The 14644-nt window shown below is 51.3% G+C and overlaps 1 protein-coding gene across 1 annotated transcript in view; it reads left to right on the plus strand.

The window, feature by feature from the left end:
* The window catches only part of LOC143297480 (spatacsin-like), a 109920-nt gene that overhangs the window by 20155 nt on the left and 75121 nt on the right, over nucleotides 1–14644 (plus strand). Inside the window, exons 9-14 of the mRNA XM_076609879.1 lie at nucleotides 2523–2702; nucleotides 3914–4110; nucleotides 8650–8867; nucleotides 10310–10514; nucleotides 12358–12564; nucleotides 14542–14639. Coding sequence (XP_076465994.1) covers nucleotides 2523–2702; nucleotides 3914–4110; nucleotides 8650–8867; nucleotides 10310–10514; nucleotides 12358–12564; nucleotides 14542–14639 — 1105 coding nt within the window. The remainder of the gene's footprint in view (nucleotides 1–2522; nucleotides 2703–3913; nucleotides 4111–8649; nucleotides 8868–10309; nucleotides 10515–12357; nucleotides 12565–14541; nucleotides 14640–14644) is intronic.

The following is a 14644-nucleotide window of genomic DNA, read 5'->3' on the forward strand; positions in this document are numbered from 1 at the left end:
AGGTGATTGACACTGACCTGTACACTGACCTGTACACTAAGGTGATTGACACTGACCTGTACACTGACCTGTACACTGAGGTGATTGACACTGACCTGTACACTGAGGTGATTGACACTGACCTGTACACTGACCTGTACACTGAGGTGATTGACACTGACCTGTACACTGAGGTGATTGACACTGACCTGTACACTGACCTGTACACTGAGGTGATTGACACTGACCTGTACACTGACCTGTACACTGAGGTGATTGACACTGACCTGTACACTGACCTGTACACTGAGGTGATTGACACTGACCTGTGCACTGACCTGTACACTGACCTGTACACTGAGGTGATTGACACTGACCTGTGCACTGACCTGTACACTGACCTGTACACTGAGGTGATTGACACTGACCTGTACACTAAGGTGATTGACACTGACCTGTACACTGACCTGTACACTGAGGTGATTGACACTGACCTGTACACTGACCTGTACACTGAGGTGATTGACACTGACCTGTACACTGACCTGTACACTGAGGTGATTGACACTGACCTGTACACTGAGGTGATTGACACTGACCTGTACACTGAGGTGATTGACACTGACCTGTACACTGACCTGTACACTGAGGTGATTGACACTGACCTGTACACTGAGGTGATTGACACTGACCTGTACACTGACCTGTACACTGAGGTGATTGACACTGACCTGTACACTGACCTGTGCACTGACCTGTACACTGAGGTGATTGACACTGACCTGTACACTGACCTGTACACTGAGGTGATTGACACTGACCTGTACACTGACCTGTACACTGAGGTGATTGACATTGACCTGTGCACTGACCTGTACACTGACCTGTACACTGAGCTGTACACTGATGTGATTGACACTGACCTGTACACTGAGGTGATTGACACTGACCTGTACACTGACCTGTACACTGAGGTGATTGACACTGACCTGTACACTGACCTGTACACTGAGGTGACTGACAATGATATTTCAGGTGTGGATGATGATAGTTGAGTTGATTGACACTGACCTGTACACTGAGTTGAGTTGATTGACACTGAAATCAGGTACTCTCTCTCACACCTGGGTGAAGTGAAGGAATAGAGTGCCTTTCCCAAGTGAAATCAGGTACTGTCTCACACCTGGGTGAAGTGTGGTAATAGAGTGCCTTTCCCAAGTGAAATCAGGTACTCTCTCTCACACCTGGGTGAAGTGAAGGAATAGAGTGCCTTTCCCAAGTGAAATCAGGTACTCTCTCACACCTGGGTGAAGTGAAGGAATAGAGTGCCTTTCCCAAGTGAAATCAGGTACTGTCTCACACCTGGGTGAAGTGAAGGAATAGAGTGCCTTTTCCAAGTGAAATCAGGTACTCTCTCACACCTGGGTGAAGTGAAGGAATAGAGTGCCTTTTCCAAGTGAAATCAGGTACTGTCTCACACCTGGGTGAAGTGAAGGAATAGAGTGCCTTTCCTAAGTGAAATCAGGTACTCTCTCACACCTGGGTGAAGTGAAGGAATAGTGCCTTTCCCAAGTGAAATCAGGTACTCTCTCACACCTGGGTGAAGTGAAGGAATAGGGTGCCTTTCCCAAGTGAAATCAGGTACTGTCTCACACCTGAGTGAAGTGAAGGAATAGAGTGCCTTTCCCAAATGAAATCAGGTACTCAGTCACACCTGGGTGAAGTGAAGGAATAGAATGCCTTTCCCAAGTGAAATCAGGTACTCTGTCACACCTGGGTGAAGCAAAGGAATAGAGTGCCTTTCCCAAATGAAATCAGGTACTCAGTCACACCTGGGTGAAGTGAAGGAATAGAGTGCCTTTCCCAAATGAAATCAGGTACTCAGTCACACCTGGGTGAAGTGAAGGAATAGAGTGCCTTTCCCAAGTGAAATCAGGTACTCAGTCACACCTGGGTGAAGTGAAGGAATAGAGTGCCTTTCCCAAGTGAAATCAGGTACTCTCTCACACCTGGGTGAAGTGAAGGAATAGAGTGCCTTTCCCAAGTGAAATCAGGTACTCTCTCACACGTGGGGGCTTTTCCCAGGGACGCCTTGCCAAAACAGGGCGTAGAACTATGATGGCTGGTGAACTGTGGATGAGAAGTGCCATGCATGTCTTGTGATATTGATACGTGTTGACACTGTTGTCAATGGTGATGATGCTGAGTGTCTGTTGGTCATGGTGTGCTAGGGTGATGATGATGATGATGATGATGAAGGAGAAGAAGAAGAAGAAGAAGAAGAAGAAGAAGATGCTGCTGTTGCTGCTGCTGCTGCTGCTGCTGATGATGATGATGATGATGACTGTGATGACTGTGGTGGTGGTGCTGATGCTGCTGATGATGATGATGACGACGACGACGACGACGACGGACGACGATGACGACGACGATGACGATGCTGATGATGCTGCTGCTGCTGCTGCTACTGTGGGTGGTGGTAATGGTAATGGTAATGATGGTAATGATGATGCTGCTCATGATGCTGATGCTGATGCTGACAGGAGGCGGTGGAGGAGGCGTGTGGCGCCAACGACCTTCCCAGCCTGCAGAGCCGTGTTCTGGCCGAGGGGGAGAGGGTTGGGGGCCAGTGGGGGCGGGTGGTGAGGGTGGGGTTGCAGGCAGCCTGGCGCCACCTGCAGAAACATGACCTCCCTGCTGCCCAGTCCATCATCAGCTGTCTGGTGGGTGGTGGTGTGTGTGTGTGGGGGAGAGTGGGGTGGGGGAGAGTGGGGGGATGGGTGTGTGTGGGGGGGGGAGAGTGGGGGGATGGGTGTGTGTGTGGGGGGGAGAGTGGGGGGATGGGTGTGTGTGGGTGTGTGGGTGTATGTGTGTGGGTGTGTGGGTGTGGGTGTGGGTGTGTGTGTATGTGTGTGTGTGTGTATGTGTATGTGTGTGTATGTGTGTGTGTGTGGGTGTGTGTGTATGTGTGTGTGTGTGTGTGTGTGTGTGTGTGTGTGTGTGTGTTTGTGTGTTTGTATGTGTGTGTGTGTGTGTGTGTGGAAGAGTGGGGGGTGGGTGTCATGTGGGTGTGTGTGTGTGGGGGGGTGTAGGGGTGGGGAAGTGGGTGGGTGTGGTGTGTGTGTTGGGGGTGGGTGGGTGGCTGGGTGTGTTTCTGTCTGTCTGTCTGTGTAAATGATGTTTCATAGAGGGAAATATGTAATGACAAGAAAGTAATACAATATAACACCACACCACACCACACCACACCACACTGCCACACAAACCCACACCACACCACACCACACTTATCCAACATACACCACCACCACACCACTCCACACCACACCACACCATACCATTCCACACCACACCACTCCACACCACACCACACCATACCATTCCACACCACACCACACCACACCACACCACACCACTCCACACCACACCACACCACACCATACCATTCCACACCACACCACCACACCACCACACCGCACCACACACCACCACACCACACCACATCATGCACCAGCACACCACACACACCACACATCACCACACCACACACCACCACACCACACCACATCACATCACACACCAGCACACCACACACACCACACATCACCACACCACACAAATCCAACATACACCACACCACACCACACCACACAAATCCAACATACACCACACCACACCACACCACACCAATCCAACATACACCACACCACACCACACCACACCACACAAATTCAACATACACCACACCACACCACACAAATTCAACATACACCACACCACACCACACAAATTCAACACACACCACACCACACCACACCACCCACACCACACCACATCACACAAATCCAACATGCACCACACCACGCACACCACACCACACCACAAAACACCACACCACACCACACCACACACACCTGACGTGCCTGGTGTCCAGGGACTGGAGGTGAGCAGCACAGTGTGGAAGCTGGTTCAGTTCAGCCCTGGCCGGCAGCTGCAGCTCTTCATGGTGCACCAGCTGACCTCGGTGTGCTCCCTGTCGGGCCCGGACCTGGCCCTGGTTCACTTCCTGCAGTCCCTGTACAGGGCCTACCCTGCCTCCCGCCTCTCTCTCTGCCTGCACTCGCATGGCAGGTCAGTGTACTGTGCTGTGCTGTGCTGTGCTGTGCTGTGCTGTGCTGTACTGTGCTGTGCTGTGCTGTGCTGTACTTTGTTGTGCTGTGCTGTGCTGTAGTGTGCTGTGCTGTGCTGTGCTGTGCTGTGCTGTGCTGTGCTGTGCTGTGGTGCTGTGCTGTGCTGTGCTGTGCTGTGCTGTGCTGTGCTGTGCTGTGCTGTGCTGTACTGTGTTGTGCTGTACTGTACTGTACTGTGTTGTGCTGTGCTGTGCTGTAGTGTGCTGTGCTGTGCTGTGCTGTGCTGTGCTGTACTGTGGTGCTGTGCTGTACTGTGTTGTACTGTGCTGTACTGTGCTGTACTTTGTTGTGCTGTATTGTGCTGTGCTGTGCTGTACTGTGCTGTGCTGTACTGTGTTGTGCTGTGCTGTGCTGTGCTGTAGTGTGGCTCACTTCCTCCAGTCCCTGTACAGGGCCTACCCTGCCTCCCGCCTCTCTCTCTCTGCCTGCACTCACATGGCAGGTCAGTGTACTGTGCTGTGCTGTGCTGTACTGTGCTGTGCTGTAGTGTGCTGTACTGTGTTGCACTGTGTTTTACTGTGCTGTACTGTATTGTGTTGTACTGTGCTGTACTTTGTTGTACTGTACTATGCTGTGCTGTGCTGTACTTTGTTGTGCTGTATTGTGCTGTACTGTGTTGTGTTGTACTGTGCTGTACTTTGTTGTACTGTACTATGCTGTACTGTGCTGTGCTGTACTTTGTTGTGCTGTATTGTGCTGTGCTGTGCTGTACTGTGCTGTACTTTGTTGTACTGTACTATGCTGTACTGTGCTGTGCTGTACTTTGTTGTGCTGTATTGTGCTGTACTGTGTTGTGTTGTACTGTGCTGTACTTTGTTGTACTGTACTATGCTGTACTGTGCTGTGCTGTACTTTGTTGTGCTGTATTGTGCTGTGCTGTGCTGTACTGTGCTGTACTTTGTTGTACTGTACTATGCTGTACTGTGCTGTGCTGTACTTTGCTGTGCTGTGCTGTGCTGTGCTGTGCTGTGCTGTATTGTGTTTTACTGTGCTGTACTTTGTTGTGCTGTACTGTACTGTGCTGTGCTGTACTGTGCTGTACTGTACTGTGCTGTACTGTGCTGTACTTTGTTGTGCTGTATTGTGCTGTGCTGTGCTGTACTGTGCTGTACTTTGTTGTGCTGTATTGTGCTGTACTGTGCTGTACTGTGTTGTACTGTGCTGTACTGTGTTGTACTGTGCTGTGCTGTGCTGTACTGTGCTGTGCTGTACTGTGCTGTACTTTGTTGTGCTGTGCTGTGCTGTGCTGTACTGTGTTGTGCTGTGGTGTAGTGTGGTTCACTTCCTCCAGTCCCTGTACAGGGCCTACCCTGCCTCCTGCCTCTCTCTCTGCCTGCACTAACATGGCAGGTCAGTGTACTGTGCTGTAGTGTGCTGTGCTGTAGTGTGCTGTACTGTGTTGCACTGTGTTTTACTGTGCTGTACTGTATTGTGTTGTACTGTGCTGTACTTTGTTGTACTGTACTATGCTGTGCTGTGCTGTACTTTGTTGTGCTGTATTGTGCTGTACTGTGCTGTACTGTATTGTGTTGTACTGTGCTGTACTTTGTTGTACTGTGCTGTGCTGTAGTGTGCTGTACTTTGTTGTACTGTGCTGTACTGTGCTGTGCTGTAGTGTGCTGTACTGTGTTGCACTGTGTTGTGCTGTGCTGTGCTGTACTGTATTGTGTTGTACTGTGCTGTACTGTACTGTGCTGTGCTGTACTTTGTTGTGCTGTACTGTGCTGTACTTTGTTGTGCTGTGTTGTGCTGTACTTTGTTGTGCTGTACTGTACTGTGTTGTGCTGTACTGTGTTGTGCTGTACTGTGTTGTGCTGTGCTGTGCTGTAGTGTGGTTCACTTCCTCCAGTCCCTGTACAGGGCCTACCCTGCCTCCTGCCTCTCTCTCTGCCTGCACTCACATGGCAGGTCAGTGTACTGTGCTGTGCTGTGCTGTGCTGTGCTGTGCTGTGCTGTGCTGTGCTGTACTTTGCGGTGCTGTGCTGTGCTGTACTGTGTTGTGCTGTGCTGTGCTGTAGTGTGCTGTGCTGTGCTGTAGTGTGCTGTGCTGTGCTGTGCGGTGCTGTGCTGTGCTGTGCTGTACTGTGCTGTGCTGTGCTGTGCTGTAGTGTGCTGTGCTGTGCTGTAGTGTGCTGTGCTGTGCTGTGTTGTGCTGTGCTGTGCTGTGCTGTGCTGTGTTGTGCTGTGCTGTGCTGTGCTGTGCTGTGCTGTGGTGTAGTGTGGCTCACTTCCTCCAGTCCCTCTACAGGGCCTACCCTGCCTCCTGCCTCTCTCTCTGCCTGCACTAACATGGCAGGTCAGTGTACTGTGCTGTACTTTGTTGTACTGTGCTGTACTGTGCTGTACTGTGCTGTATTGTGCTGTGCTGTGCGGTGCTGTACTGTGCTGTGCTGTACTGTGCGGTGCTGTGCGGTGCGGTGCTGTGCTGTGCTGTGCTGTACTGTGCGGTGCTGTGCTGCGCTGCGCTGTATTGTGCTGTACTGTACTGTATTGTGTTGTACTGTGCTGTACTTTGTTGTACTGTGCTGTGCTGTACTGTATTGTGTTGTACTGTGCTGTACTGTGCTGTACTGTGTTGTACTGTGCTGTACTGTGCTGTGCTGTGCTGTAGTGTGCTGTACTGTGTTGTACTGTGCTGTACTGTGCTGTACTTTGTTGTGCTGTATTGTGCTGTGCTGTGCTGTGCTGTGCTGTGCTGTACTGTACTCTATTGTGCTGTGCTGTACTGTGCTGTGCTGTGCTGTGCTGTGCTGTACTGTGCTGTGCTGTGCTGTGCTGTAGTGTGGTTCACTTCCTCCAGTCCCTGTACAGGGCCTACCCTGCCTCCTGCCTCTCTCTCTGCCTGCACTCACATGGCAGGTCAGTGTACTGTGCTGTGCTGTGCTGTGCTGTGCTGTACTGTTGTGCTGTGCTGTGCTGTATTGTTGTGCTGTGCTGTGCTGTACTGTTGTGCTGTGCTGTGCTGTACTGTTGTGCTGTGCTGTGCTGTACTGTTGTGCTGTGCTGTGCTGTACTGTTGTGCTGTGCTGTGCTGTATTGTGCTGTGCTGTAGTGTGCTGCACTGTGTTGTACTGTGCTGTACTGTATTGTGTTGTACTGTGCTGTACTTTGTTGTACTGTACTATGCTGTACTGTGCTGTGCTGTGCTGTACTTTGTTGTGCTGTATTGTGCTGTACTGTGCGGTGCTGTGCTGTGCTGTGCTGTACTGTGTTGTACTGTGCTGTGCTGTAGTGTGCTGTACTGTGTTGCACTGTGTTGTACTGTGCTGTGCTGTACTGTATTGTGTTGTACTGTGCTGTACTGTGCTGTGCTGTAGTGTGCTGTGCTGTAGTGTGCTGTACTGTGTTGCACTGTGTTGTACTGTGCTGTGCTGTACTGTATTGTGTTGTACTGTGCTGTACTGTACTGTGCTGTACTGTACTGTGCTGTGCTGTACTGTGTTGTACTGTGCTGCACTTTGTTGTACTGTACTGTGCTGTACTTTGTTGTGCTGTATTGTGCTGTGCTGTGCTGTGCTGTGCTGTACTGTGCTGTGCTGTGCTGTACTGTGCTGTGCTGTGCTGTGCTGTACTGTACTGTGCTGTGCTGTGGTGTAGTGTGGTTCACTTCCTCCAGTCCCTGTACAGGGCCTACCCTGCCTCCTGCCTCTCTCTCTGCCTGCACTAACATGGCAGGTCAGTGTATTTGTATTTTGTATTTCTTTTTATCACAACAGATTTCTCTGTGAAATTCGGGCTGCTCTCCCCAGGGAGAGCTCGTTGCTACACTACAGCGCCACCCATTTTTTTGTATTTTTCCTGTGTGCAGTTTTATTTCTAATTCCTATGGATTTTTCTACAAAATTTTGCTAGGAACAACCCTTTTGTTGCCGTGGGTTCTTTTACGTGTGCTAAGTGCGTGCTGCACAAGGGACCTTGGTTTATCGTCTCATCCGAATGACTAGCGTCCAGACCACCACTCAAGGTCTAGTGGAGGGGGAGAAAATATCAGCGGTTGAGCCGTGATTCAAACCAGCGCGCTCAGATTTTGTCGCTTCCTAGGCGGATGCATTACCTCTAGGCCAACACTCCACTGTGTACTGTGCTGTACTGTGTTGCACTGTGTTGTACTGTGCTGTGTTGTATTGTACTGTGCTGTGTTGTGGATACAGAGAGAGAGAGAGAGAGATGGATGGATGGATGGATGGATGAAAAGAAGTGTATAACTGTGGAGGGCCAGTGAGATACTCAGCATTGTGTGAACAGACAGGTGTGTGTGTGTGTGTGTGTGTGTGTCTTTGTGTGTGTGTGTGTGTATTTGTGTGTGTGTGTGTCTTTGTGTGTGTGTGTGTGTGTATTTGTGTGTGTGTGTGTGTGTGCAGGTTGAAGTGGTGGTTAGTGTAAACAGACAGGTGTATGTCTTGACCTACAGGGTGAAGTATGGTCAGTGTAAAGAGACAGGTGTGTGTGTGTGTGTGTGTGTGTGTGTGCTGACCTGCAGGTTGAAGTGGTGGGCGGACAGTCCACTGGCCGGCCAGGTGAGGTCAGTACAAACCCAGGTGGCCTCTGAAGCCAGGGATCTCCCCACCCCCACCACCACCACCACCACCCCATCCAGCGACGCCGGCCCTTACTGTGTGACCACACTGCACTGGCTGAGACAGATGGAGGAGGAGACGAGGCAAGCCGTGCTGCTGGATGGAGTGATACTGAGGAAGGGTGGGTGTGGTGAGACAGACAGTGATGTTGGATGGAGTGATAGTGAGGGAGGGAGGGTGTGGTGAGACAGTGATGTTGGATGGAGTGATAGTGAGGGAGGGAGGGTGTGGTGAGACAGACAGTGATGTTGGATGGAGTGATAGGGAGGGAGGGAGGGTGTGGTGAGACAGACAGTGATGTTGGATGGAGTGATAGGGAGGGAGGGAGGGTGTGGTGAGACAGACAGTGATGTTGGATGGAGTGATAGGGAGGGAGGGTGTGGTGAGACAGACAGTGATGTTGGATGGAGTGATAGGGAGGGAGGGTGGGTGTGGTGAGACAGTGATGTTGGATGGAGTGATAGGGAGGGAGGGTGGGTGTGGTGAGACAGACAGTGATGTTGGATGGAGTGATAGGGAGGGAGGGAGGGAGGGTGTGGTGAGACAGACAGTGATGTTGGATGGAGTGATAGGGAGGGAGGGTGGGTGTGGTGAGACAGACAGTGATGTTGGATGGAGTGATAGGGAGGGAGGGTGGTGTGGTGAGACAGACAGTGATGTTGGATGGAGTGATAGTGAGGGAGGGTGGGTGTGGTGAGACAGACAGTGATGTTGGATGGAGTGATAGGGAGGGAGGGAGGGTGTGGTGAGACAGACAGTGATGTTGGATGGAGTGATACTGAGGGAGGGTGGGTGTGGTGAGACAGTGATGTTGGATGGAGTGATAGGGAGGGAGGGTGGGTGTGGTGAGACAGACAGTGATGTTGGATGGAGTGATAGGGAGGGAGGGTGGGTGTGGTGAGACAGACAGTGATGTTGGATGGAGTGATAGTGAGGGAGGGAGGGTGTGGTGAGACAGTGATGTTGGATGGAGTGATAGGGAGGGAGGGTGGGTGTGGTGAGACAGACAGTGATGTTGGATGGAGTGATACTGAGGAAGGGTGGGTGTGGTGAGACAGACAGTGATGTTGGATGGAGTGATAGGGAGGGTGGGTGTGGTGAGACAGACAGTGATGTTGGATGGAGTGATAGGGAGGGTGGGTGTGGTGAGACAGACAGTGATGTTGGATGGAGTGATAGTGAGGGAGGGTGGGTGTGGTGAGACAGACAGTGATGTTGGATGGAGTGATAGGGAGGGAGGGTGGGTGTGGTGAGACAGACAGTGATGTTGGATGGAGTGATACTGAGGACGGGAGGGTGTTGTGGGAGAGACCTGGCAAATAGTGGTAGACACAGAGATATGAATGATTCACTGACAGGACTTGACTTTATTCACACAGACATTGAAATGACGTGAAATAATTCATACAGACATTGAAATGACGTGAAATAATTCACACAGACATTGAAATGATGTGAAATAATTCATACAGACATTGAAATGACGTGAAATAATTCATACACATTGAAATGATGTGAAATAATTCACACAGACATTGAAATGACGTGGAATAATTCACACAGACTCTGTGGAAGAGAGCACCTTCAACCCTCGCCTGTTGTGGCGCTACTGGCTGTTGAGGAACGAACCCCGACGCGCCATCAATGCTCTTGAGGCGGCCATGGCTCGGGAGAGGGGCATGCTGGGAAGGCTGTTGGAAGATTACCTGCGGGACCTGTCACTGACCTCCGCCTTTGTGCAGCACATGGTCAAGACACACCTGCTGAGGTACAGCACTAAAGTCATCAGATTAAAACACCTGCTGAGGTAACAGCACTAAAGTCATCAGATTAAAACACTTGTTGAGGTACAGCACTAAAGTCATCAGGTGTGTGTTGAAGACAACAGGTGTGTGTATGAGGCAGTAGATGTGTTGAAGACAACAGATGTGTGTTGAAGATGACAGGGGTGTGTTGAAGGCAACAGGTGTGTGTATACGACAACAGGTGTGTGTTGAAGATGACAGGTGTGTGTTGAAGATGACAGGTGTGTGGTGAAGAGGACAGGTGTGTTGAAGATGACAGGTGTGTGTTGAAGAAGACAGGTGAGTGGTCAAGGCAACAGGTGTGTGTTAAAGACAACAGGTGTGTGTTGAAGATGACAGGTGAGTGGTCAAGGCAACAGGTGTGTGTTAAAGACAACAGGTGTATGTTGAAGATGACAGGTGTGTGTTGAAGACAACATGTGTGTGTAGAAGATGACAGGTGTGTGTTGAAGATGACAGGTGTGTAGTGAAGACAACAGGTGTGTGGTGAAGACAGCAGGTGTGTGGTGAAGACGACAGGTGTGTGGTGAAGATGACAGGTGTGTGTCGAAGACAACAGCCTGAACAGGTGTGTGTCAAAGACAACAGGTGTGTGTTGAAGATGACAGGTGTGTGTTGAAGACAACAGGTGTGTGTTGAATATGACAGGTGTGTATTGAAGACAACAGGTGTGTGTTGAAGAGGACAGGTGTGTGGTGAAGACAACAGGTGTGTGATGAAGAGGACAGGTGTGTGGTGAAGACAACAGGTGTGTGATGAAGACAACAGGTGTGTGGTGAAGACAACAGGTGTGTGTTAAAGACAACAGGTGTGTGATGAAGAGGACAGGTGTGTGTTGAAGACAACAGGTGTGTGGTGAAGACAACAGGTGTGTGTTGAAGAGGACAGGTGTGTGTTGAAGACAACAGGTGTGTGGTGAAGACAACAGGTGTGTGGTGAAGACAACAGGTGTGTGGTGAAGACAACAGGTGTGTGTTGAAGAGGACAGGTGTGTGTTGAAGAGGACAGGTGTGTGTTGAAGAGGACAGGTGTGTGGTGAAGACAACAGGTGTGTGTTAAAGACAACAGGTGTGTGATGAAGATGACATGTGTGTGGTGAAGACAACAGGTGTGTGGTGAAGACAACAGGTGTGTGTTAAAGACAACAGGTGTGTGTTGAAGATGACAGGTGTGTGTTGAAGATGACAGGTGTGTAGAAGATGACAGGTGTGTGGTGAAGACAACAGGTGTGTGTTGAAGATGACAGGTGTGTAGAAGATGACAGGTGTGTAGAAGATGACAGGTGTGTGTTGAAGACAACAGGTGTGTGTTGAAGACAACAGGTGTGTGGTGAAGATGACATGTGTAGTGAAGACAGCAGGCGTGTGGTGAAGACAACAGGTATGTGTTGAAGATGACAGGTGTGTCTTGAAGACAACAGGTGTGTGGTGAAGACAGCAGGTGTGTGTTGAAGAGGACAGGTGTGTGGTGAAGACAACAGGTGTGTGTTGAAGGTGACAGGTGTGTGTTGAAGACAACAGGTGTGTGTTGAAGCTGACAGGTGTGTGTAGAAGACAGCAGGTGTGTGTTGAAGACGACAGGTGTGTGTTGAAGATGGTAGATGTGTATAGGCGGTAACAAGTGTGTAGCAGACAGCAGGTGTGGATATAAAATGTACAGGGTGTACCATGTTATAAAGGTGTGTGTAGGACACACAGGTGACACATCAAGTGCAGATAACAACAGGTGCGTTTAGAACACTACAGGTGTGTGCTCAACGCTACAGGTGTCAATAACGATAACAAGTACATGCACTGTGCACTGCAGGAAGAGGGTCTACCGGTGGGAGATGCTGCACAGTCTGGCATCGTGCCCTGAAGACGAGGTGTGGCTGACCACAGGCCTGCTTCACACCCCACACCCCCTCCAGGGCTACGCCCCCAAGGTCATGGGTCAGTTCCACCGCCGGTTTGCTGCCTACTGTGCCCGCTACGGTCTGGTGCTGCCCCTCTGGATATACTGCACCCTGCATTGGTAGGTCAGGTGGACAGTGTGTGGTGTGGTGTGGTGTGGTGTGGTGTGGTAGTTCAGGTGGACAGTGTGTGGTGTGGTGTGGTAGGTCAGGTGGACAGTGTGTGGTGTGGTGTGGTAGGTCAGGTGGACAGTGTGTGGTGTGGTAGGTCAGGTGGACAGTGTGTGGTGTGGTGTGTGGTGTGGTAGGTCAGGTGGACAGTGTGTGGTGTGGTGTGGTAGGTCAGGTGGACAGTGTGTGGTGTGTGGTGTGGTAGGTCAGGTGGACAGTGTGGTGTGGTAGGTCAGTGGACAGTGTGTGGTGTGGTGTGGTAGGTCAGGTGGACAGGGTGTGGTGTGGTGTGGTAGGTCAGGTGGACAGTGTGTGGTGTGGTGTGGTAGGTCAGGTGGACAGTGTGTGGTGTGGTAGGTCAGGTGGACAGTGTGTGGTGTGGTGTGGTAGGTCAGGTGGACAGTGTGGTGTGGTAGGTCAGGTGGACAGTGGTGTGGTAGGTCAGTGGACAGTGTGTGGTGTGGTAGGTCAGGTGGACAGTGTGGTGTGGTAGGTCAGTGGACAGTGTGGTGTGGTAGGTCAGTGGACAGTGTGTGGTGTGGTAGGTCAGGTGGACAGTGTGGTGTGGTAGGTCAGGTGGACAGTGGTGTGGTAGGTCAGTGGACAGTGTGTGGTGTGGTAGGTCAGTGGACAGTGTGTGGTGTGGTAGGTCAGGTGGACTGTGTGGTGTGGTAGGTCAGTGGACAGTGTGTGGTGTGGTAGGTCAGGTGGACTGTGTGGTGTGGTAGGTCAGGTGGACAGTGTGTGGTGTGGTAGGTCAGGTGGACAGTGTGTGGTGTGGTAGGTCAGGTGGACAGTGTGTGGTGTGGTAGGTCAGGTGGACAGTGTGTGGTGTGGTGTGGTGTGGTAGGTCAGGTGGACAGTGTGTGGTGTGGTAGGTCAGGTGGACAGTCTGTGGTGTGGTAGGTCAGGTGGACAGTGTGTGGTGTGGTGTGGTGTGGTAGGTCAGGTGGACAGTGTGTGGTGTGGTGTGGTAGGTCAGGTGGACAGTGTGTGGTGTGGTGTGGTAGGTCAGATGGACAGTGTGTGGTGTGGTAGGTCAGATGGACAGTGTGTGGTGTGGTAGGTCAGGTGGACAGTGTGTGGTGTGGTGTGGTAGGTCAGGTGGACAGTGTGTGGTGTGGTAGGTCAGGTGGACAGTGTGTGGTGTGGTAGGTCAGGTGGACAGTGTGTGGTGTGGTGTGGTAGGTCAGGTGGACAGTGTGTGGTGTGGTAGGTCAGGTGGACAGTGTGTGGTGTGGTGTGGTAGGTCAGGTGGACAGTGTGTGGTGTGGTGTGGTAGGTCAGGTGGACAGTGTGTGGTGTGGTGTGGTAGGTCAGGTGGACAGAGTGTGTGGTGTGGTGTGGTAGGTCAGGTGGACAGTGTGTGGTGTGGTGTGGTAGGTCAGGTGGACAGTGTGTGGTGTGGTGTGGTAGGTCAGGTGGACAGTGTGTGGTGTGGTAGGTCAGGTGGACAGAGTGTGTGGTGTGGTGTGGTAGGTCAGGTGGACAGTGTGTGGTGTGGTGTGGTAGGTCAGGTGGACAGTGTGTGGTGTGGTGTGGTAGGTCAGGTGGACAGTGTGTGATGTGGTGTGGTAGGTCAGGTGGACAGTGTGTGGTGTGGTGTGGTAGGCCAGGTGGCACAGTAGGTGAAGTGTGTTGTTGGTGTGTACATCAGCAGTGTGTGTGACATAGTGTGCTGTTGTTGTGTATGTCAACAGTGTGTGACATAGTGTGTTCTTGGTGTGTACGTCAGCAGTGTGTGTGACACAGTGTGCTGTTGTTGTGTACATCAGCAGCAAGTGTAACACAGTGTGTTGTTGGTGTGTACATCAGCAGTGTGTGTGACACAGTGGGTTGGTGTGGAGATCAGTAGTGTTTACGACACAGTGTGTTGTTGGTGTGCACATAAGAAGTGTGTGTGACACGGTGTGTTGTTGGTGTGTCAGTGTGGACGTGGAGGGCCTAGCGGACCTGCCATGTGCTAAGGACGTTGCCTGGTTCAAACCTTTCATCTGCCTGCACTCTGCTGTCAGCCTGCCTCACAGTAAG

This window comes from Babylonia areolata, chromosome 22 (assembly GCF_041734735.1).
Source record: "Babylonia areolata isolate BAREFJ2019XMU chromosome 22, ASM4173473v1, whole genome shotgun sequence".
Lineage (NCBI taxonomy): Eukaryota > Metazoa > Mollusca > Gastropoda > Neogastropoda > Buccinidae > Babylonia > Babylonia areolata.